This window comes from Larimichthys crocea, chromosome XVIII, assembly GCF_000972845.2.
Source record: "Larimichthys crocea isolate SSNF chromosome XVIII, L_crocea_2.0, whole genome shotgun sequence".
Lineage (NCBI taxonomy): Eukaryota > Metazoa > Chordata > Actinopteri > Sciaenidae > Larimichthys > Larimichthys crocea.
Window position 1 is genome coordinate 19906928 of NC_040028.1, and position 26010 is coordinate 19932937.

General features: G+C 43.0%; 1 protein-coding gene across 1 annotated transcript; it reads right to left on the reverse strand.

Annotated features, from left to right (window-relative positions):
• Positions 1 to 10490: 10490 nt before the first annotated feature.
• LOC113748234 (tripartite motif-containing protein 16-like) lies at positions 10491 to 12167 on the reverse strand. Its single transcript, XM_027291272.1, has one exon. It carries the CDS (start codon positions 12165 to 12167, stop codon positions 10491 to 10493), a length of 1677 nt encoding a protein of 558 aa, XP_027147073.1.
• Positions 12168 to 26010: the final 13843 nt, after the last annotated feature.

Here is a 26010-nt window from a genome sequence, read left to right on the forward strand (position 1 = left end):
TCCGGTCCAGTGGTATGTAAACGTATTAACTTTTTGTGTGGAATTTTTTGGTACTTTACTTGCAACTTTGTACTTCAACTATGCTGTAGTTAGTAGTTAGCTCGACCAGGAATAAGAAATGCAAAAAATTTTTAAGCATTTTGGCGACTTATGGAAAATGTCTCTCAGTTTTCAGATTTCACTGTACAGATATGATTTTTTTGATCATTGTAGGAACATTTGTCCTGGTCGCTCACAGAAACCAGCTGAAGCTGTCAGACTTAAAGTTTTGGCTCTGTTAGCTCAGAAGCGTCAGGATCACTCACCAACCGCCGCGTTTACTCCCATATGAACTGAGAGCAGAAATTTCTGCAGGACCGCAGACGTACCAGTTTTTTACATCGCTCTAGCAGTCACAATTTTAACTTTAGCCACACAAATTATATATGTAAATATTCAGCAAGACCTGAGGATGCGTGTTATCGAGTCTGTTCCTTGATACGACCTACGGTTTGTTGACAGATGTCTGTTGTTTGAAGGGTTACTTTCAAAACTTTCTCTCGCTGCAGTTTCAGTCGACAGCTCCCACCAATCAGAGCAGAGTAGCTGGTTGCTGGGCAGAAATTCAAATAAAAATCAATTAACTTAATTACAGTCTCTAATATCAGTCATTGCTTACACTTTTTTGTAAGTCGCTTTGGATAAAAGCGTCTGCTAAATGACACACACACACACACATAGAGTAATATCACGCTCAAAAGTTACTGAGAAGCTCTGTCTCCATTAGTTTCAACATATTGCTGCTGGGTCATGGTAGCTCAACCAGCTTAGCAACACATACAAGATCTGAATCATCGTTATTATTATGGAAACTGTTCTAGCCTGGCTCTGTCCAAAGATGAACTAAATCTGTCCACTAGCAGCTCTAAAACAAACTAACATGCAGAAAGACTTGTTGTTTAACTCGCACAAACGAGTGTGACACACTGTGGTTTTATGGGGGGGGATTATGGGCTGGATTAGTTCTTGGCTGGGAGCAGTAACTTTCTGGAGCCTCAGCTGAGTTTGCTTGGCAGGCTCCTTCACAATAAGACACCAGGAGAGGGTCATGACATAGCTGCTTTCCCCCCATATTTCCAGTCCAGTTAATACTAAACTTAAAATACCTGTCAGTGGCTATGGCTTCATTTTTACAGAGCAAATATGAAAGTGGGACGAATCATCTAACTCTGAAGAAGTAAATTCTGAATGCAATGATACTCAAGTAAAGGAGATAAATGCATCTATCGCTGCTCGTCACTGGGCAGAAAACAAGTGCTCTTCTTCATAGAGTCACTGACTTTTCCACTCTGCTGGTGGACCAGGTGTTTCGCCTCGCCTTGTGGATAATCCAAAGAGAAGATTAGTCTCAGCAGTATGGATTATAGGCTCGTCTCCGGCCATGACAGTCTCCAAAGGAGTGTTTACCAGTAATCAGCCTGAGTCACACACTTAACAACGCACTGAACTATGAACTGTGTGTCATTGTACTATGCAGATAAAAAATTGGATCCAGCTGCTGGTTTCAGAATGAATGTTGTCCAAGTGGTTTGGATCGTACTCGGTTGTGGTTCGGTGAGGTCAGTGGGTGTGTTGGTGGCCAGTGATGGCGTCATTGAGTGGATGATGGAGCAGAAGGGCGTGCCCTGCGTTACATCTCGACACGTTTCAAAGATGAGTGATGGAGGAAGACTGACAGCAGCAGCAACACGTGGTGCGGAGTGAGCGTCGCTGCAGAGCAGAGCAGTGGGTGAAAGATGGAAAGCTGCGGGAGGAAATCATTACTGCGCGCTGACAGACTGACGTGTAATGTTTTCATGCTGGAGGATAGTTCTGGGTAGAGGAGTGGAGAACATGTGATGATGGCGGCAGTGGTGGTGGAGGATTTGTTGATGTTTGCTCGTGTAAGAAGTGCATGATTCAGACCTCCGCTCGAGTTGCTGGGTGTATAATTTAAGACGACACAATGGTGTGCAACCAGTGTCAGAGAAACAGTGAGGACTAATTTAACCCTTGTCTTTGCTTTCAGAGGAGTAGTGCTTTGTTATTGTTCTTCTGAACCAGTGACTGTTCTGGGTTGGGGGCACACGCCTCTTATGGAGGAGAGGCGGCACAGGAAAATGTCTCAGTCGTACACATTTCACTGCACAGACATGATTTTTTGATCAGATTGTTGGTAAAGTTTGTGCTGGTCGTTCACATGAACCTGCTGAGGCTGTCAGACTTTTTGTTTTGGCTACATGAGCTCAGATGTGTCAGGATCACTCACCGTCAACGCTGGCAGCAGAGAATATTCATGCAGCAAGAAACTTTAGTGTGGTTGTTTTGTCTGGACACTGAAGCTGCTGTGTTAAAGTGCGTTATTCACATGGACAGCAGTGTTTCTGTTTTGCATGTCTGATGCTTGTTCAATCACCTGTTGTGTGTGTGTGTGTGTGTGTGTGTGTGCGATTTATTTGCTTCATTCATATTTAGTTTTTACCAAACTTGAATGAAGGCCTGTAAATGTACAATATGTTATTCTACACAGTCTTGTTACTCACTGTTTTGAGGAAGAGCTGTGCTTGCGACATCACATAAATATTTGGTTGTACAGATTTATTTGTTTCATAGTGTGGGGTCTTTTCCACCCCATAAACTATTACACAACTTCAATTACAATTGACCTATGTTTGATTTGGGGAGAACTGTCAGCTTGAGCTGAAACAATTAGACAATTAATCTTTTGGTTGTTAATAAAATAAAGTCAAAGCCTTTAAATTGTGAAGATTGGATGCTGCTCTCTGTTTTATAACACTCTGAGTGTGTCACCTTGTACATTTTTCACTGCCGCCTGATATTTTAATGACAAATCGATGAATCCAGACAATAATCAGCAAGTTAATCGATGTCTCTCTGCAGTGGACTTCTGAATCATGTCGTGCATGTATAGTGTTGAAGATGGTCTTTGGTCTCAAGGACAGCTGAGGGAACATATAAAATCTCGTTGTGTTTTCTCTCTTCATGAAAGGTGATGAAGAAGAACGAGAGCAAAGATGGTGAAGGGTAATCTGCGTCTGTTTGATGTCATATATTTTAATGTTTAGCTGACTCATTTTTCAACCGAGCCAAACAGAATTATTAGTTAATTAAATGTGCAGACATAAGAGCAGTTTCTTTGTCAATATATGGGTTTCTGTGGGTGTTAGCTGCATGGAAACAACAGATGAAATCTCTTCACAGAAAAGTCTGTTTGTGTTTTGGTGTTTCTGATCCTGTGCAACCACAAGGGGGCCATGTATCTGTCTGTATTTATTTGGATATGAAATAAACTGGAAGGTCTCAAACCTAGAAATCAGTGTAGCGTGACGATGAATTAGAATGTACATGGATTGTCTGATTACCTAATCCCACTTTTTGGACAGACACTTAATCCCTTACTTACTCCTCCTCGACGACAGCGTGCAATTACGCTGATAAGCCTGCAGAGGTGTTATTTGATATCTCAATAAGTCTGCAGCTCGTTCCCTCGTGTCTGTGCAGACTCTTGTTAAGTGTCTTATAAAAGTGCTGATTTACGAGCAGATGAATGACAGTGTTAGCGGGAAGTGCGGCCCTGACCCCTCACCAGCTGCTTGTGAAACACTGATGGAGTTTATCTCCTGTAGAAGAGTTTCCCGTCACTTTCCAGTGACTGGTACACCCTTAATGTAACGCTATTTACAAGGTTATCATCTCAGTAGCAGGTTGCACTGTGCAGGTTTTACTGGCATCTAGCATTGCAACCCCGTCGCATCCTCCTCCTCCCTCATGTAAACTACTGTGTCCATGAAAAGCACGAAAAAAAAAAAATCTTAATGTCTCCAGTATGCTTTCCGTGAGTGTGTGTGTCAGAGCGAGAACGACAGGAGATGAGAGCGAAGTGCATCCAAGGAGAAAGAATCTGAAAAGGCACGTGGCTGGATTACCGCCCTCTTTTCGTCCCACGTGCCTCATCGACAGTGTGATACATGTAACGGGTGAGTAAGAGTTCACTTGTTGATAGGAGTGTACAAGTCATCGTTAGCTTTCCTCCAAGTCCTACTGGCCTGATAGTCATTGAATCTGCACATTATTAACACTCACTTCAGCGGCCTTATCGAAGTGCTTTAAGTCAATAAGCAGTGATTAGCTCTCTGTTTTGGTTTTCCGGATGGAAATTTGACTGTTTTAAGTCACTCTGTACACGAAACTGTGCAGACAGACAACTTAGTGACACAGTCGAACATTTAGCAACAGTTTTTTCCCTCCGTGGTGAAAGGACAAGAGCTAATAGAGCTAAAAGAGGAGCGAACCTACTCAGCATATCTAATTGTTAAAATGATAACGTGTCAGTGCTGTGTTTACAGCTTGTGCGCTGCCCCCAAGTGGCCAAAAAATGATGAATTAATGCAGGTTTAACAATATCCGACAAATAAATAATCTTTTGTAAAAGTTTCTTTGACATGTTTTTGCAGTGTGTGACATGCAAGGCTTTATTTCACTAACAAAACTCAACAATGTGGCAGGTGATTTTGTGCCAGGCGCCTGGAAATTCTGAAGGCTATGCCGCTGGACTAGTGAGTTACAGCAGACAGAGGAGTTGGAGAGGCCTGCGACTTTCTTGGAAGACAGAACCGCAAGAGCTTCTCCCATTTTCTTCTTCTCCTCACACCTTCATCCAGAAGGTTGTGCTTTTCCTCGTCTGGCAGATCTGAAAGGTTGAGCCATCAAGCCCAAGCTTGAGTAATAAAAGTGGACGTAGCCTTCCCCGCTCACTGGACAGCACACTTTGTGAGGTTCAGTAATAACACACATTTCCTCCTACAACTCAGTTGCTGCTAAAACAGTCATCTGCTCCTGTAATTCAGCTTGATATACCAGGAGAAGTGAGGAGGCCCTCACCAATATGGCACTCTATACTTGGCTCTGTCAGACTGTAGCTGATCGGCCTTGGCGGGCATGGTGGGACCAGAGGAAAAACATAGTCAGGTGCAGATGTCCTTCATGATGAACCCCGTATAACAGGGTTAGCAACAGAAAAAGGGCTCTGTCAACAGCACATTGTCTCTGCTAAACACTCATGGGAAAATGGGCTGGTTGGCTGCCTGGTAGCCTCCTGGGTAACCCTGTGAGATGTCTCTCAGGCAAGGGAGTATCGTCCCAGCTCAAGCCTGGCATGGCCGAGATGCCCTCCTCCCTCGGGGCTACCGCTGTTGTTACTGGAGGACTCCAAATGTAGACGCTTGCCAGCGTTCTCGTGATGCTGCATCATGGTATTGGACTTCTGAGGACTACTCAGAGGAGTACACCCCATAGTGAGATGAAATGCCATCATATTTTGAATTCCCTCATTGTTTTTCTTCATTAGAAGGGATGAAAGAAATCACCACGGTTAATGGAGCAATGGCTGTTTAAATAACAGCAGCTTGCAGGCTGAGCACCAGCAGGGGACTAAAGACAAAGTAAACACACCTGTGCTGTAACTAACGAGTCACAGACAGTCGTTTGCCATTTGCAGGCATGTTGCTCTTTCAAGTACTGCAGCTAAGAAGCTAAATTATTAAATTAACCATAACCTGCAGACTGACGTTAGCAGTCTGTTGGTCTTATTGTGTGGCTGCTTTCTAGTTCTCTGCCTGTGAAAGAAGAGTTATGTTACTGTTTTTTCAAGTTCAACAACTAACTATTAAATTAAACCAAAAAATATCTTTATATCTTTCTGTCCTTAGGAGATGCAGAACATGATTTACAGAGCTAATACAAAGAAATGCAGTTAAACTTAAACTCAAAAGTTACTCTCACGCTTCCCTGTAAGTTAAGAGGAAGTTGCTAAATGCTTGTTATGCATTTCCACTTTTTTTTTTACGCCCATCAGCTTTTCCTCAGCATTCCTCAGCGTAATTCTTGTAAGTTTTAATAATACTGGCCCTAAATCAGAGTGTATGGATGAGCTCAGGCCAGTTCCCGGCAACATAGAGCGTTTGGACTTCCTATTGTGCTGTCATATAATTCATAATGGTATAGTAGCATCCAAGGCAGACAGATTAACATCTACACAGCGATGCCGACCTCTGGAGATACATTTAGCGTAATGGGGTGTTGAATTCAACTTGCCGTTGCATCACTCCATTTTTCAGCCTGCTTCTACTTCACATCCCCAAATCCCACTTGAAGCATAATTTCAGTGTTTTGGCAATAAAAAAATGATGTATTGCAGTTTGCGAATGTTAAATTCCTTTCTCTCGCTTGGTGGTTGTTGCCAAGGGCTTCTCCTGGTGGTTTTTGTGAGGTAACCTCTCTGAGGGTGATTTATACCACACAGATGTTCCCGGGATGAGCAGTCCATGTTGGGAAGTGGTGTGTACGTGTCTGTGTGATGAGTGTAATGCCATTAACTGTGGTACAGAGCTGTCCAAGGTAGTCCACAGGGGAAACACTTATGGCACTGTAATAAAAAAAAATCTTTTTTTTTGTCACATTTTTTGAGGATTGACTGTCACAGTCAGAAATGGCAGATCAGTACAGTTATACTTCACAGCCCCAGATGAACTCAAGTACCCTTCACCACAACGTACCAACAGTTTCAATTTAGAGGTATTCAACACTTATTAAATGACATAAAAATGTATATTTATACAGTATTTATTCATGCACTTAACTCTTAAAGTCCAGCACCAGGAGCAGGAGCAGGAAAAGGGGGCAGAGTCTATATAAAAAAAAGGAGAGGGAAGCTCACCTGGGCTTTTGAGACACACCTGGGAGAGCAGCTGAGACCAGCGTCTGTTTTTTTTTATTTGGTAGGCTCAATCTTTTAAATAGAAACTATAGGACTCATAGTATTTGTTACATAAAATGTAACTTCATGTATGATCAGGGATGAAAGCTTGGAGTGTCAGTCTTGGTTTTCGAGACTCCAGACCACATGTTTACTTCTTGTCTCTGTCTCAGACAAAGAGGACTCTGGATTTTAGTTCAAGGCCAGTCACCGCAACTGCAGGGATCACTTAATTGCCTGTGCATTGTCTGATTTATTTGTCAACTGTCTGGAATAAAATTTTCCTAAACCGCAAAGAGTTCATCTGCAGAACAGCATCCAAAAGAACACACAGTCTGCCTACGTATGCTAAATGCGATACACTCGGGTCTTGTTTTAGTTGTTCTTGTTGGTCAACTGAGAGAAGTTTAGAAAGGTACTTTTTTTACTTTTACACTGCACGTCCTGTAAAGTTTTCTTTGGCATATTAATGTGCTTCTGTTTATTTCCCAACAAAGATTCTTTTAGAGAAGAGAACCACTGTTTCACCCGATTTATTTGATTTTAGTTTGCTCTGCCATCTTAAATGTGGGACTGCAGCCGTCTTGCATTTGTGTATGTGCTTGGTTTCAGTCACCATAGCCTGCTGTGAGTAGGTGTTGTGGAACAGTTCTGGGTTAGCTACTCAATCATTTATTCAGTTTTAGTTATTTTCCCATTTATTTACCATCTGTTTTAAGTATTTATGATTACTTTTAAATAACTATTTCAGCTGTTTACAAGCCTCTAACTTAACTTTGTTCCACGACTGTCACAAACTATCCTGAAATATTTAAACTGAAGTAAATACTGTCTGTCCCAATTATGAAAAGGCTGTTTGTGTGTTCCTGAGATATAGAAAAATAAATATTGCACGTCTGTGTGTCGATGAATTGATGTGTTTTTGTCCAGGTTGTTGCAGACAGAGTATGCTACCATTTACCAGAGTCAGTTCAGTTCCCTGTCAGGTCCAGGAGGCTTAATCTGCATTCATGGTGTTGAAAGGTTCAGGAGGTTTTGAGTCTGTTTCCTGTTTTATTTTTGTAATCCTCCTTCTGCATCCCTACTTCCTGCTTTTTTTGTCTTTTGTTTCAGCTTGACTGCAGTCAGGTTTATCACACACACACACCTGCACTCACCTGTTTTCCATTGGTTCAGACCTCCACACACTCTCTGCCAGATTGTTAGCTCATATTTCCATGTACGTATTGTCTTGTTTTAGTCTCTGTAGCTGAGAACTGATGTATCCTAGTTTCTGCAAACATGTACCTGAATCAGTTTCCCCCTGTCTGACCCACCTGTCTGATTATTGGAGTTTGGATTTTGTTTGCTGCTGGTTCCTGCCTGCCTGTTCTTGAACCTGTGGCGGAAAGTACATCACGAACTGTTCCCTGCCACCTGTGTGTTGCATCAGGGTCTACCTCCAATCTGTGCAGTAGGTGTGCATTAGTTGAAACAATTGTTCCCCATCCTGATGATGACATGCACGTGCTTAAGGATTCTGGTTTGGTTATTTATCTATCAAATCTAATTTGAACCTAGTTTGTACTATTCAGATACTTTGAACTTCTCTGCTCGGCCGCTGGTTTTGTGATGTTCAGGCAGATCTCGCTTCATATTTGTATTTTTAAATATAATTGTAATTCAAGCCACTCCCTCTTCACATACATACAGTAGCATCTGCAGAAGGTTGACTATCTGCTGTCGGTACAGACTGTTTACTCATCAAGCAGCGACATATTTATTACCTGACAGGAAGTTGTATCTCCATCAAAAACTTGATTGATATCGTTTCCCCGCAGGAAGACATGTTTTAAGATAAAAGTTCCGACAGTCTTAAATTGAAAAACAGCTCTTATTGTTATCCCTCTTTTAATCGGAGGTCGATTCAGAACAGGTTCGCTGGCAGCAGCTCTAAACCAGTTGGCTATTTATCAGGAAGTATCAGCTGGATTGGCACCGGTTGTGCGTCTGTTTTGGTGATTGTTGTTGTGTTGTATGGATGTTCAGCCACAATAATAGGCTGGGACCAAAGAAAAATCATTTGATGTGATGAGGAATTTCTCCCCACTGACATAAAAAAATGCAAAATGAATATTACTTTTCCAATTATGTTTCTTTGCTGTTACATGGGCGTAATGGAGTGCAAGACTCCATGACATTATTTATAACTGCAGTGGAAATCAAGAGTGTGAAAAACATGATCTCAGCGCTCTTGTTCCAGACCTTCTGTCAGTGGAGACCTCAGCAGGGGCAGGCGGTGGGAACAAACAGTTCTTCATGTTGCAGGGAAACTTCTTCTGGCCAGCGAACACACATCGGTTTGTGGCGAGGAGGGACAGGTATGTCTTCTCTGGATTGGGAAACAAGCTGCTCATGTATCCACCAAGCTCACAAACTGATGTCATTCACATTAGGATTCAGTGGCCACAGTGTTAAATGCTAGAAACATAAAAATATAACGAGTTCTTACTCCCCCTGCAATAAATAAATGCTCTGTTTATGAGATCAGGATTTTACAGTGTTGGTTATTTGAGATCATGAGCGATCCTCGGAGTGCTCCATGCTGTTAATGAGGGAAGACTGCAGTGTCACAGAAGACAAGACAAATTTAGATCATCGATGCCCCTCATTTTTTTCTTTGCTCGGCTTTCTGTGTGGAAAAACAACACTCAGTTATTCCTGTGACGTCATTGTCTGAAGTTATGTCCAGACCATGCAGCAACATCTGTAGCTGTGAAGTGAAGATGATGCGTACATGCCAAAAACTGCAGTTCCTCTTGTCGTCCACTTGAGACTGGCTCCAGAACTGAGTCAGTTTCCCCATGTTCAAAAAAACAGTTTTGGTCTCTGTAGCTAATTTCCCCGTTCATGACAACTGTACTGAGGGTGAATTTATATACAACTCACCTGTTCACATTATATTAAGGCTTAAAGTTATGCAGGGTTAAGAGCGTGGACGCTTTGATTGACAGGTGGGTGTGGTCACAGGTGGCTTGTTTGAGCAACCAGGCTTCATTCAGCTCCGCCTCTATAACCATTTTTAGATTAGTCGGGAGGCGGCGGAGGCAGGACCGCCCAGACGGAGACGACCAGAGCGACCACACGGAGCTTCACAACGGCACTTTGTCACGACTGCATCCATGTTTTCTACAGTCTGTGGTGATCCATCTGTCTGTTCTTCTTCTTCACTGTCAGTCACCTTCAGTTCAAACTCAACTTTATTTGTCACTTTAACCACGAGAAAGCAGCTCAGTGAAATAAACAGGGTGAATGCAGGGAGTTCATTTAGAGACATGTTCAATGAAAACATGAAGACTTGCAGTCTGTGTAATAAATCCTCTTTATTGACTGAGACACAAACTAAATGTTGTTTCTTCATTGAATCTCACATATGTACAAGAAAAGAATGAATCATCTCCTTATTGATTCTGATCATACAAACTAAAGTCATCATGAGCAGTGATAGCCTCCATGGCTAAACAGACACAGGAAGGAGCGCCACCTAAAGAAACTCAAACATTTACACAACCACCAATGAGAAGAGGGCAAAGTACCGCCCACAGTGTTTGATTGACAGGTGAAGAAATGCCACAACAATCAGCTGTCAGCAACAATGATGGAAACAAAACAAGCTGAAGACATGAAACACAGAATTTAACCCTTCAATGACTTCTGTCTATTTCACTTCACACAACTCAGCAGAGGATCCAGAATAAATACAAAGTCCAGCATAGAGAGGCTGAGTGAACGTGGTCTGGACTCTGTGGAGGAGAGTCATGGTTTCAGAGACGCTGTAGAAGGACAGAATACCTGCACTGTGATCCAGGTACACTCCAACTCTGGAGGACCGAGGACCTGAGACGGGAGTGCGGACTTTGTTGTACCAAAAGTAATAACTGTTTGTGACACAATATAACCTCCAAGATTTGTCATTGTATCCAAATCCACATTCATCTGATCTCCCTGCTCTGCTGATATTCTTGTATGTGACTGCTACATAAACTCCTCCTCCTCTCCACTCCACCTCCCAGTAACAACGTCCAGTCAGACTCTCTCTACTCAGGACCTGATCCCAATAAGTGAATCTGTCTGGGTGACTAGAATAAGACTGAGGTTGTTTCATTAATGTCACTTTTCTGTTCCCCTCAGATAATAACAGCTGTGTGTTTGCTGTGTTTGGATCCAGTGTGAGTTCACGTGAATATTTTAAGAACTCAGCTCTGGTCTTGGGCTCTGGTTCTGGTCCTGACAGTGAAACATGGACTTCAGTGTCTGTCAGTGAGATGTTTGTCCGTTGGTCCCTCAGAACGTCCTGTAGTTTATCTCTGAGCTCTGACACAGCAGCTGTCACATCCTCAAAGTCCCTCAGAGGACGGATATTGATGCTGGATGAGTCTGTAGATTGGCTGAGTCGTGACAGTGAGGGGTAGTTGTGTAGAAACTGGTTGTGGTCCTCTGTGTGTGAGAGCTTCTCCAGCTCAGCGTCTTTCCTCTTCAGCTCAGTGATCTCCTGCTCCAGCTTCTCCTGAAGATCTTTGACTCGACTCACTTCAGTTTCCTGCTGGGATCTGACCTGCTGCTTCACATCAGACCTTCTTTTCTCCATGAGACGGATCAGCTCAGTGAAGATCTTCTCACTGTCCTCCACTGCTTTATCAGCAGAGCCATTGATAGCCTCCACCTCCTGTTGGAGCTCCTTCACATCTTTCTCTCTGTCCTGGATTCTCTGCTGGATGTTTAGTCGACTCACCTCGAGCTCTCTCTGCCTCTCAGTCCTTTCTGCTGCAGCTGAGACTGTGTCGTGGCCTTTATGTTCATCCACAGAGCAGAGATAACAGATACACTGCTGATCAGTACGGCAGAACATCTTCATCACCTCATCATGACGAGAGCAGATGTTCTCCTGGAGCTTCTTGGAGGGCTCCACCAGCTTGTGTTTCTTTAATGGAGCTACATCATGATGAGGCTGGAGGTGTTTCTCACAGTAAGAGGCCAGACAGACCAGACAGGACTTCAGAGCTTTCAGTTTTCTCCCAGTGCAGACATCACAGGCCACATCTTCAGGTCCAGCATAGCAGTGATCAGCAGGAGCAGCTTGGAGTCCAGTCTTCTTCAGTTCCTCCACTAAAGCTGCTAACATGGTGTTTTTCTTCAGGACAGGCCTCGGTGTGAAGGTCTGCCTACACTGAGGGCAGCTGTGGATTCTCTTCTCATCCTCTCCATCCCAGAAGTTTTGAATACAGTTCATGCAGTAGCTGTGTCCACAGGGAATAGTCACCGGATCCTTCAGTAGATCCAGACAGATCGGACAAGAGAAGGTTTCCCGGTCCAGTTTATTTCCTTGCTGCGCCATTTCTCCTCTCCGCGTCGACGACTGTCTGAGTTTGACTTCCTCAGAAATGAAACTAGTTTGAGCTCTGATCTCAACAACATGCGGCCTGTCAGCTGACACGTCAGCACATGTTGGTTCCACCCATCTTCAAACTGTAGATCTGAGGGGGAGGGAACAAGGAAACACCTGAGCAGAGAGGAGCTGGCTGTGTTTGAGAGCAGGAAGAAGAGGGAGGGCTTATCAAGAGCTGAGTCATTCCAGGAAGAGGAGCTTGTAAATGATCTGTAGAGTTCATACACTTTGATCGCTGTGAAGAAAATAGTTCATGTTAAAGTTTCACCTGGAAATGAGTCCAAAAGAAACCAGAAGACTTTTCTAAAACACTTACTGAGGGTGAATTTTTATACAACTCACCTGTTCACATTATATTAAGGCTTAAAGTTATGCAGGATTAAGAGCATGGCCGCTTTGATTGACAGGTGGGTGTGGTTACAGATGGCTTGTTTGAGCAATCAGGATTATTGAGAATGAGGTTTTCTTACTTCTGGAACTGAACCCAGTTAAACATCCGTTTCCTGCTTCACAAAATGTGAGAATTGGCAGCTTTTATCCATTTTTATATAAGCTCAAGTTCAGTGTCTTAGTCTGTTGTTCAGACTAACAAATACTCCAAAGATTTCTATTGAGTCCAGAAACTGACACGATCAAATTAAAGGCCGTTCCAGGGCGTTTTGGCAGACTTTAACCCCTGGTTGCACGTTATGTGTGACTCTTGACCTGCTGGCAGCGGCATCGAGGCAGCATTTAGAAGAAAAAAATAGTCTGAGACAGTGTGCAGGTGTTAGAAACCAGAGAGGACTGGAGAGAGGAGGTGGACTGTCTGATTCAAGTGAAACAAACAGTAGCAGCTGGAAGGCGGTGGTGGCGGCGGCGGCAGGACCGCCGAGATGGTGGCGGCCAGAGACACCACACATTGAGCTTCAGGAACCCTATGGGTGACACCACGGATACGACATCCATATTAATACGGTCTATTGATGCACCAAACACAAACCCTTTGAGATAACTGTGGTCAGAACCTCAATAATACTTTTTCACTCAGCTTTCTGTAAACTTTCACTCTGCATGTGCAGAAATTCGAGTTTTGTGTATTCCCCTTGGACGTCTTTGTTGGTTCAGTGATTTCACGGCACTTTGGCAGTTTGGTGCTCGAGGGCAGGCCCATTTCTATTTGGTTTTACAGCAGTATGAACACTAAACAAACACTAAAAGTAGATACGAGTTTGTAGATTAACAAAATGTTGTTGTTGACCAGTAAAAAGATTTGTTGGAATCATTCATGCACACAGATTTTGACATCTCGTTGCCCTTTACTGCACACTGTGCAGGCAGTCTTTGGTGGATCATGCCTGTTTTATTTTATTAAGCAAAAGTCTATTCACCATTTTTCTGAAGCATACCAGAAGATTGAGGCAGATTTCCTGCCTCAGCGTTAGCCATGGGGTTCTGGTAATTTCACTACTGATAATTAACTTTTGGAGACTAGAAACCTGCACAACATAATCCATCAAAGTGAAAGTCAAATTTTTAAAAGCCGCAGCGGTGCAGCTCGTATTCGTGACTTATTTGAAAACTCGTGTTTGGCCAAACGTTGAGGTCATTAAAAGGATGATGTGAGTTTTTTTGGTACTAAAAAGTTTGTTTGTGAAATTCCTTGAATGCACTTTTTTCCAAATCATCCATAGCTTGCACCTATATCACTATACATCAGTGTAAGTTTGGAAATTAAACGTTTCATAGTGTTCTGAAACTAATACAGACAGTTGGTGCCTGAAGGCATGAAGTCAAATCAAAGAACTTTTATTCAGTGGGTTAAATCAAGGCAAATCACTGGTGTGTTCCCTTTAAACAGTCTGTGACACTTTGTATGAAGACCACATCTCTGGTGCGTCATCAAGGCTTCTGCTTTAGGAATGAAACCCAACCGCCAGCTTCCACCGGGAGATGAGCCGCGTCCTGTGTGCGCCATGTCCGCCGCAGCTGTTTTTTAGTCGATGCTTCAAACCCAACGATAAGTGGCTATCTACCGACAGAGTGTCTGCACAGAGCCGGTTCTGGATTTGTTGTTGTTGTTGTTTGGACTTCTGTTTATTGGACTTCTCTCAGATGGATTTGAGTTTGTTTTTGTCTGGATTATGTCATGTTTGTTGACCTGTTTTTAACTTCATGTCTGCATTTAGCTTCACCTCTTGAACTAAAAACGTGACGCATTGCTCTCATCTGTTTTGTCTCTTTAATATATTCTTCTGGTTTGGTATGTTTAGCAGACAAACTTTACTCGTAGTTCCTTGCATTTTGGCTTCCTATATAATAACTTGTGATGCTTTACTTAATAACTGCATGATAATTCACCATGAGTGGCCCCATGAAGCTCTGCAGATGCGGCCTTCATAGAAAGTGTGAGCTTTGTCACAAACCCAGCTTTATTGGGCTGTTATCCAGCCAACTCTCCCACTGTGAGTCATGATGAGACTGTTTTGTAACAGATAAGGGAACAGTCAGTTCACATTGTGCTGCTCTCGCTCTCTTGGGACGAGCTGCTTTCTTTGGCCTCCGAGCTGCCATAAAAACCTGTGAGGCCGTCCGTAAAAAAAAAAAAAAACGCTGTCAGAGCTCACATGGAAACGACCAGCACAGATTACTGTAGTGGTCAACACCAACCTGAAACTTTCTGGACTGAAATATTGTGGCATGTTTTACTTTGTTCATGATAATAAAGATAATTTACGGATTATTTTAAGATGCATGCTTACAAAAACAAATCATTCTCAATATGAAGGCATGAAGACAGAAGCAACAACACAAATTCTAGCCCGACTAATCGAGGATTTTTGACACCGTGGTGGCAATATTTGTCTCTTTCACAAACGCATAACTTACACTCTTGGTGGAGCCCCTTAGATAATTCTTTTTGGGGGACTGTGACCAAGATATGAACTAAAATCAACAGTGGACAACAATGGCAACCACAGCTTAAAAACAGCTGTTTGTTTTTCATGGCAAAACCTTCATTTATGCAACATTTTAAGGGAATTTATACAGAATAATATTTTAAACAAGACTGACAGTTAAACACCTTCATTTACTGGCAAAAACTTTATTTTATACAACATTTTTTTAGTGTTTTCGTCTCAGTTATATGGCAAAATAGTGTTTCTTTTGTATTTGTATGAAATGAAATGCCTAATTTACAAATATCCTTTTACCATCATGGCAGAAAAAGTTATAGTAAGCTCAGCTGCCAGTTTTTACCGTCTTACAGTGATCTGTCCATTCACGTAGACTTCAGGCTTTGTGCTGATTAAACTCAGGAGGTGAAATGTGTTAGTAGGTGGATTATGTTACAGAGTCAGGCTAGCTCTTTCCCCCTATTTCCAGTCTTTATGCTAAGCTAAGCTACCGCACAGATATGAAAATGGCATCAACCTTCTCAACAAACTCTCTCAAAACATCATAAAATCTCCAACAGGGTGTTGAAGGATTTGCTGTCTCTCGGTGTGCGGTACAGGAGAGGAGGATCGCAAAGCAAGCAGAGAACAGACTTTGTACAACTGTGTCTGTATCAGTCACGCTGGGTTTCAGTCTGTTGGTTTGTTTAGCTTGGCCCTTCGATTGAGGTATGTCTCATCATATCTGTGGTCGACGGTTTAGATCCGCGGTGCTGTGAGGAGGAAACCGGCCGACCGATCTAAGCAGGAATAACATCATGGGCTCCACAGGAGATGATGTTATAGATCGTCTGTGATTACAAAACTCCTTTTCTAAGGAGTCTCTTGATCCACTCGGCTTTTTCCTCCCAGATCTGTTTTCTTTTCATTCTGTCCAACATGATCGCTCTCTTATTCTTAACCTCTCCGTGTACTCCAGCCTCTTGAGTTCAGATCCACAGGCTCCGACCTGATGCTCAGACAGACCTTCATATTATCCAACTAAATTCAAATAATCACTTTCCACCATGAAGTTACGTCATTTTTTTTTAATTTAAAGGAATATTCTGACATTTTTGGACATTTCTTTGAAAATAAATTAAAGGAATATTCTGACATTTTTGGACATTTCTTTGAAAATAAAAGTAACAAATCCCGCTACGTTGCGGTTTTACTGGGAATTATGTGTCAGACTTTCATGGCTTGGCGCGGTGACTTCCAGCTGAGCCTCCAGAACTTAACCGCACATAATATCCCCCCCGTAAAACCACAATGAGTTGTTTTTACACCTCTTTTATGTACAGGGTTAAGCAAACAAGATATAATGTGTTAATTAGTGTTGAATGCAGATAGGTGGAGGCTAGCACTTTCCTCTTGTTTCCAGTCTTTATGCTAAGCTATGCTAACTGGCTGCTGGCTTCAGAGCGGATGGATGGATGGATGGATGGATGGATGAGTTGCATCAATTATCGAGAATAAATACAAGAAACTGAATTTCTTTTTGCGGTTTTCTATGCACTTGATGCACAGCAGGGCTACTGCTACATACAGCAGCTGTAAATAAAGTTGTGTGCAGCAGCACTTTCATGCAGCATCCATCTTTGTGTTTTTTAATAGATCAGAGAGCTCTCTGTTCTCCTCAGGAAGCGACGAGACGCTCGGCCAACTGCTGATCTTAGCATTGCTGCTATTTTTTTGGTCCTCGGCCAATAGTAAGGGGTTGTTTCTGAAAGACATATGGAAACCAGATGGCAAAAAACAAATCTTCCAAGGCTTTAACCAGTGTGTGGAATCAAGAGATTGCAGCTTACACACCAACCTGTCAACTGAAGATAAACAACCCGGTCTTGTATCGTGAATAGTGTAACGCGATGTTGACCTCTTTTTGTTTTGCGGTCGTCCTTCGCTCTCTTGATTGTTGGCACACGCCGTGGTTTGTGTGCATCATGTTTGACTGAAAGCTACCCACACACATCCATATGCTGGTAATATGACGAGCGTTTGAGCCAAAATGTGAAAAATATCTACATCTGTGTGTATGTTTGCGTCCGTCTGGGTATGGTTTGTGCAGAGTCGGCCAGTTGGATTAAGGAATGTTATGGAAAATTTAAAAAAGGGCCAGTTGGGGTGACTGTGGCATTTTTTGGAAACGGGGGGTGCAGTTTTTCCGATCTGTCCACCGTTCGTCTGCTGGTCACCTGCTCACAATTAGACCTGGATGTCTTTTAGCTCTTCTCTCCTTCTACGGCCTCAGCAATCATCATCGTCCAGACGTGGGCCTCTCTCTCTCTCTCTCACACATGTCAAGGACGGGAATCAAAGCAATAAAGTACGGCTCAGAAATACACTCCATGTCAATGAATTTAGCTTTATGGTTTGGCTTCGAAACAGACAGCACTTAATAGATTTTCAAAAAGACATAAAACTATCTCGGGCTATCTTCTTTAACCTGCGTATTTAGTTTGACATCCTTCAGCCTTCATGAAGGCTCATTTGAATTTTCACCATGGACCGGCTGCAGACTGTAAATGTAGTTTAAGATGAGTCCAAGCCTCAGTGAGCTTGAGTTAAGTCACATTACCTGGACCCCTCTCTGCGTTTTTGTGTCGACTAAGAGGGATTCATCGAAGTGGATTTGAAAATATGGAGGAGGAGGAGAGAGAGCCAAGATGTTTCTGTAACTTGTTGGTGATTGTTGGAACAGTTGAAATACAAACCAAAGTCCAGGCTTTATTTTGTTTCTGTTGAGTTTACGATGTTATGAAGATGAAATCTGGCGGTTTCGAACACAGCGATATAACTGCTGTTTCTGCTTAAACAAAAAAGATCTCACTGTCTCCGTAGGGTCTTTCTGCATAATGTTGTCAGACACTTCTAATAACACTCTGAGCCTATCGGTGGTAAAAAGCAGACAGGGCACTTTAGTGGTTGAACTTTGACGGCGCACAATTGCCCATGAGGATTATGTCACGTTGCCAGTCTTGCTTCTGAAGGCTGCTGAGAGTCTCGCTCAATAATGAACAAAATTTAAGAGAGTGTCTTTATTCACTCGTACCAAAGTTATCCTTAAATGCTGCCCTGCCACTTCTCCAACGAGACCAACAATCAAGTGACTAACAGTAAAGAAAGACTTCATTGTTTCCTGTTTACGGTTGTTGTTTTTTAAAATTGCATCACTGGCAGTACATCTAAATACACTTAATTATAATAATTATACACATGTGATTCAATAAAATAGGCCAACTTAAGCTTAGCCTCCATGTTACGGGCTAGTAATAAGGAATAATAAGTAAACTTTATTCAGAATTAACTTGTTGACATGGTGTGAATGCAGCATGGTTGTTGCTGACTGAGGGAGTCGGTTACCAAACTTAATGCGTCTTTAAATTGACGTTCTCTTTAATAAATTTGGTCTTCTGAGCATAATCCTGCTCAAGCTGGATACAAATCATGTGTCCCTGCAAATGGAACCATTTTGGATTTACATTTTACGTTTCTTTCTCTAAAGGGTTCAGCCTCGGGGATGAAGGTGAGGAGCTCGGACATCCGGAGAAAGCTCGAAATAGAGCTCTGCTGCTGGTCCTTCATGTCGCTGAGGTGGTTCGGGCACCCTGGTTGCCTTCGTTTGGAGGTGTCCAACTGAAAGGAGACCCAAAACCAGCTGGAGGAACTACATAGCCCATCTAGCCTGGGAACGCCTCAAGATCCTGCAGGAGGAGCTGGAAGGACGTCTGGAGCGCCCTGCTAAACCGTGACCACATCATCCATATGGCTATCTGGGTGAGTCTCACCTCGATTAGACGACTGAACTTAAAGGTTGATTTAAAACTTACTGAATTATGATTGTATGTACCTGACTCCACGTGAGAGAGGAGATATTTTAATGGACTATTTTTGTCATTCAGTCCTGGAGACTGTCGTGTGGTTTCTGATGCAACAGATGTTTGTGATTCACAGTGTTGCTGATTTTTATAAAAATGACTGCTAATTCTCTAAAACACAACACTATTACATTCAAAGTGACTTGTGTGTTTTGGATTAAAAAATTAAATGGAATAGATGAATGGTTGGAGAGTTATTGGAGGGGGTCCAACAGCAAACCCGGGGTCTAGAGTTCAGCCCAAACTCCTCCAGCAGGTATTACCTGAGGCTGGCTGTTTCAAATCCTCTTTTCAATGGCTGGAAACTATTTTAATGGGAAACACAGGGATGGATAATAAAAAAAAAAAGACTTAAGAGTTAGAACTTACTTCTTCTCCAGGCCCAATTAGATATTGGCCTGTTTCTGTCAGAAATCTTTCAGCAGTTTTTTGGGGGAATCATACTTTATTACAGCGGCAGCACATCTCTCCACGGCGGAGAATATACGATCCCCTGAGAGAGACGGAGAAAGAGAGGATTAAAAAAGCTTCCCAGCTTCCTACTGACACTTGCGTTAGATGTGACATGCCAGTCATAATACCCCGCTTGTTAATGAAGTGGGGTATTATGTAAAGATTTCTCCTGGTAAATTGCTGGATAATGTGCTCATTTGTATCAAATTAAACGCAATCAGGCATTAGCATGGTTATTACAGAGCTGGCCCCGACCGCTGCCATGGAGAATATCTCCCACATGCTGCAGATGATGTCAGGTTATCTGCAGTTCACTGCAGCTTATTTCTACTTGCATTTTTTTTACTGTGGGAACTTTGCAGGTGTGTGTGTGTGTGTGTGTGTGTAAGTACGTTCAAATTGTCTGATCTTTTTCTGAACTTTGCTGGAAGCGGTTGTGCACGTTTAGGTGAAATTAGGGTTCGTTCAAACAGTCTGATGGTTTTCACCTGCGCTCCTTGTCTTTGTTTGATTGCATTCATGTTCCAGAACTTGTAGGCAAACAATAAGATAATGTGGATTATGCAAGATGAATCACTACCTTAATGTGGTGGTGTTATCCAGGGCAGTAGCCCCTTTGGTCTTGCCTTGGTCCCAGAGCAGGGGTCAGATGAAATGGGGCGTGCTTTTCTCCCGGCATTGCAGACTGGTCTTTGGGACGTGGAAAGTCACCTCGCTGGCAGAGGAAGATGTATGTGGTCAATATGCATCTGTCTTTTTAATCCTTGTGTTTTAATCATCTAGCTACAAGACAGCCGAGCTCTCCCACCCGGTGGAGGAAGCTCATTTCAGCCGCTTGTATCCGCATCTCTAATTGTTTTGGTCTCTATCCAAAGCTCATGACCATAGGTGAGGACTGGAACGTAGATGGACTGGAAGATCGAGAGCTTTGCCTCCTGGCTCAGCTCCCTCTGAACCACAGCGGACCTGTACAGTGTCCAAAGTACTGCAGACGCTGCACCAAGGCGGTTCGATCGGTCCATCTCACACCGCACTCATGAACAAGACCCAGAGATACTTGAACTCCTTCAAGAGAGCATTCCACCACTGAAGCATTGTTCTTTGGCTGTTTTCTTGGTGACATTCGTTGCCTACCTGTGCACCAGGAGCACCGGCTCACTGTCAGATCCAAGTAGCGCCTTCTCTTGTTGTTCAGCAACTGAAACAAATAAATCAACATCCTGCACATCGTAACGTATTTTGGTTAACGACGTACTGTAAAGGTGACAAAATGTTCTTTGTGATGGATTACGTCTCTCAGATTGCAGAGCGATTAAAGGTCTCTGCAAGTTGATTTTTATAGATTTTTATAGCAAACTGAAACCGTTGGCTTCCTGGAAGTTTCGGAAAATCAATTAAAAACACCTTATGGTGTGCTTCGGAAAATGGAAAGTAAAACAGCAGTTAACCATCGACATGTGATTTGTTTATATGGGCCAAAGAATTAATAATGACTTGAGTATCATTGCCCTCATGAGGTAGGATAGCTCTGATATTTAGCCTCTTGTAAAAGTCATCACTGCAGCATCTCTGAACCCTGAACGTCTGCCCACGCTCGTAAAACTGCGATCTGACACATCCGAGGAGGATTTGTTGCTGCTCTGGAAGCTGCAGGGTGGTGCTGATAAGTTATCACTACATGTTTCCAAAAAAAAAAAAGTCACATTCACGGCGCTTTGTATCATGTGCAATCCTCCCCCGCAGAGCAGAAAATCCACCCCCCCATGTGAGCGTGTGAACGAGGATGTTTTTGTCATTAGGGGAGATGGAAAACATTGTAAACAACCACAAACCGGCTCAGGAGTTTCAGTTTGAGGATGTCACACTGTAAATCACCGCTTAGCACAGAGTCCCATTACTTAACTTAAGCAACAGTTTGCTAACAAGTTCACCATGTTTCACTTAAAAGGTCAGTGCTGTGTTCAGTTTCCAGGTTTCATGTTTTAAGATTTTTATTCATACTTTTATTTATTTTGAACTTGTGTGTACTTCCAGTCACTTGTTATCCTTATCCTGTTTCAAGGAAGGACCAGGGTGTAGTTTTAGCAGCAGCTTGCGTTGTAGTTGCTGATTGTGTGAAGGAGAAACTATGGTGGCTGTGAAACAGGCGAATCTAGAGCCAGCGTTTACGGCCAAATTAGTAGTCAGACACAGAAACGGCATGGAAACGTTCAAAATAGAACACCCTGTGCAAACGTCTGATCTGATTTAACTACGTCTGGCTCCTGGTGGACAAAACTCTTCTGGAGTTTGAAGTTGTGTGTGCAGCGTTGTGAACCATGAGATGACGGAGACGTGTGAGAGGTCTCCGGTTCAAATCCCGTACAAGCCCCCATTTATGTTATGACCCCAGCTCAAGAGGGGGTAAGGGGAAGTAACATAAACCAGATTTTCTTGGTATAAACAAAATTATTAATTGAATTCAAGACGTGCTGACAGTTTAAATAAGGTAGATGCCGGCGATTGGGGCCTCTCTGACTGGCAGGTCTGATTGGCCTGGACCTCCAGGTGTTAAATCGGGGGACCACACCTCCATCCAGCAACAGAAACCAATCAGGCGTCTGCGGCCACACACCTAGATCTACATAAAGAAAACACTACACATAGATATATATATGAGACTAACTCCATCTGAGCTGCTGTGTTTAAATGGGGTGTCTGTAGATATAAAGTGATAAAAAAAGATAAAGATGATTATTTTCAGATGATTATACACTAATGAAAACACACCTCAGCACATTATATTCCATTTCTGACATACTCTGTAAACACAGCTGCTTGAATCGAACACACTGGACCTTTTAACCTGAACATCTGAGACCTGACAACATGAAAGAGAAATGAGGCGTCAGGTGAGCCAGAGTTATTTGGAGGACGTGTTGTAAATCTTTATCACACTTTACGGATCGAGTTCAGGTTTGATGGACTGTTCTTCCTGCAGCAGCAGCAGCAGCAGCAGTGAGCGATTCATACAGACTTTGGTATCACCTCCAAACAAATCATCTGGCTTGTTTCCAACCCGTGTGATCATCGGGCTGCTCGTGTTTCTCGCCTTGTCCGACTCCTCTTAAAAGTGATGTCATGTTTCCAAGTCTCGACAATTAACTCGTGTAACGTGATCGCAATGTTTCAAACTACATAGATGCACAAGTTGCCACATGGACACTTTCATATCTGATTCTTACAGTCAGCCTATAGGAAAATATACTTTACTTTGTGTGTTTCAAACTGGGCACGGTCTTGTTTTCTATGGCTTAAATGGCTCAAGCACTTCTTTCTCTTCTTCTTTCGTTCTCTCAATCCATCACGTTACGAACGTGGTGCCAGCACACGATACAGCTCTGCTGCAGCTCCGACCTCGCTCTGTTTGACATGAAGACAAATAGACAAAAACCTACTGAGACACCTGTTGAGAGTATCTTCTGCGAGGTCGAACAAGGAGACCGCTGTGGATCTCAGACGTAGTCACATGTTGATTTACTCTGGTTCACGTCCAGGTAGAGCCTCCGCCTATCCAGATGTTTCAACAGATAGATGAAGGATTAGACAACTGGAAAGATTGCGCAATTAGTTTCTCTAGAAAGTGTTACACCACCGACTTTCAGGCTGTTACATCATTTACTGTAAACCGTGGCGTTTGTGTTCTGTTCGGTAAGTGTGAAGTGATGTGATGATGTGATGTGGAGTGGGTGATTATTTTCCACAGTTCCCCCGTTTGCTTTCACCTACCGAGAATATGTTCAGATCTCTCTCCTGTCTTCTTCCGTTCTGTCTTCCAGAGCCTGTCTTTAGTTTGATCCCTGTGATTTATTTGTCTTAATCACCCAGAGGAACAAAGACGTGGAGCCGAGACCAAAGAAGGCTTTAGTACAATCGTATTACCGAGCCAGGAAAACAAACTCGACGTCAATCATGTCCTGTCTGCTTCTTTTGCTTCCTGCCTGTCCACCTCTCTCCCAGTTCCTGAACGTCTTTCTTTATTATTTATTATCCTGTCGTCGAGTGACGGGGCCTTACAGTATTTCATGATGGCTCCAAACTCACTTAGCCATGGGGTGATGTGTCACTGTGATCGAAAGAAAGCATTAAAAATACATTAAACTTACATCTTGCCCGTACGAGCGTCGACTCTGTCGTCCAAGTTTTTCTTATTTTTAGGTGAGACAACAGATCCTGTAACACCATCGCGGAGAGTTTTAGAGTTTTATTCCTGGAGACTGAAGTGTGGCGTTAACTTTCACAATAACACACCGTGATGAAGTACAGGGAAAGAATGAAAAGCGAGCAGACGTGCACTGTGCGCACACACACACACCTAAACAATTTATCCGTTGGCTTCTGAAGGCCTTCTGTGTTTGCTCGGCTGTGTGTGCACACACTGACCCGCTTTGCAGCGATCTTCTTCGTGTTACAGTACGACAAGACTTGCCCTCTCGTGGCCCCGGCCAACGTTTCCACCATAAAACATTATTTCAGAAATGTGTCGTACCCTTAAAAAAACTAAATATCATGCTGGAGTTTTACTAGAAAAGAGGCAGAGGTGAGCGGTTTTCAGTGTGTTCGGTGGTTTGAAAATGACTTCAGCATGATGTCCATCTGCTTTGTGATTTCTGGTCATAAACGCGTGATGTAAAGTCTTTTGCTGTTTTAACTATTGTCAAGGATGCACACTCTTCCTTGTTTGACTGGTCTGCGTTTTGCATTTGGGGTGCTTGATGGACTAGTGGAATCATGGACAATGCAGTCTATATTGTAATATATGATTGTTGAGAGGTTAATAACACGCCTCATTGAACGTTTGTGTCGTCATCGTGCATATTTTTCCTCTTATTCTTTTTTCTTTAGCGCCCCCAGTTTCAGAATGTAATCCCACTGTGGTAAATATGAGCTGAGCTAACATGAGCTAACAGCATCTACAGTTGTCAGAAGTTTACTTCACTGTCCATCAGGAAACTCGGAGCAGCCGGAGGACATCAGAGGGAAAACCAGAAAACATTTTCTCTATAAAATATGATCCAGTTTCACCAGAATCAGTGAAATAGTTGCTGCTGTGTGACTACACAATGTTGTTTTAAAGGAATAATTAACATTTTGTGAAATACGCTTGTTCACTTCACTTGTAAATTTGAGATTGTCACCACTTGGATGTCTGTGCATTAAATATAAAGATCCAGAACCAGCAGCCAGAAAGTTTAGCTTAGTTTAAAGACTGGAAACGGAGTCATCTAGCCTGGCTTTGTCCAAAGGTAAAAAATACAGCGACCAGCACCTCTGACCCCTAAAATACTCTGCGGTCCCGCTGCGTCACGGCTCCGGAACGACTGCGGCATCCGGCAGCCCTCCGCAACACATACGCAGAGCTTCTATTGTTCACGGACGCCGGCGCACGGAGCATAAATTCAGCACAGAGCAGATTGTGCGGGGAAGGAAATCAGCTACAAAATACAAAATAAAACCCTGGTTTATTTTCGAAATAAAATACTCCGTGTTCACCGCGGATCAAATTTCAATTACAAGAACACGTCATAATGGGCGGGGCCAACCTGAAGTCAACAGGTGAGGGGTTTTCAGGCGTAATCATTGATGACACCTCACATCCTTTTTATAAGGACACGAGAAAAAAGATGCGGCGTGGAATGTCAGCGCAGGAGTCAAAGAGACTACAGCCGACAATATCGCACGATTATGCGTGAATTTGCCAGATCTCACACGTTCTTGCGACGCTCGGTGGCCGGCGGAGACACACCTGAGCGCATCACAAACAGATTATGTGTGAGTTGGCGGACGGCGGAGTACGCTGCCGCTCCGGAGCTGTTCCGTATGCAGTGTGTTTTCAGTGTCAATCTCTACATGATGTATGCTGGACAGAGACAGACTAGTTTCCTTGTTAAACTTAAACCTTTGTTTTTCTTGCTCCCGTAGGGGCAGCAGACAAAAGATGATCACAACACTTTATTTTTACAGTTTATGAAGAACTTTGGAGCCTGTTTGTTACAGAGCAGAGTTAAGACAAGGAGCAACGTTAGACTGGGGATCTGCAGTCTTGCATATCTTAAAGGCTCAAAGGCACATGCATATGACATGATGCATTTTTTTCTTATCATCTGCAGACAGATCTCTGCTCCTCGACCTTGAGTAGTGTGCAAAGAGGCAACTTGGCCTTGACTAAAGCTGAAAATCAAATCTCTTGTGAAAACATACCTTTACTCACGTGGACCGATTGTTTTGGTGCTTTGTAATGAGATTACCACAGTTTTAGGTTCACAGGTCAAGTAGTGGATAAATACTGATCTTGAGATGCTGCAACTGACAGCTGTGTAAGAAATTAAAAAGTACACTTGCACATACTGAAAACAGCTGCCACTGAGTGTGAATTTGCAGGCTGTAAAACCAAGGGAACTCTGTCACGTGATCCAGCTTTCCGTCCTGCTTTCCTGCGCAGACACGATAGCAGTATCGTCATCTTAACTAACTCTCAGCTAAGTCAATGTGCATTTCAGCTCA

Excerpts from the sequence above, each read along its gene's own strand:
- LOC113748234 (XM_027291272.1), bottom strand. The coding sequence starts at position 12,167 with ATGGCGCAGCAAGGAAATAAACTGGACCGGGAAACCTTCTCTTGTCCG.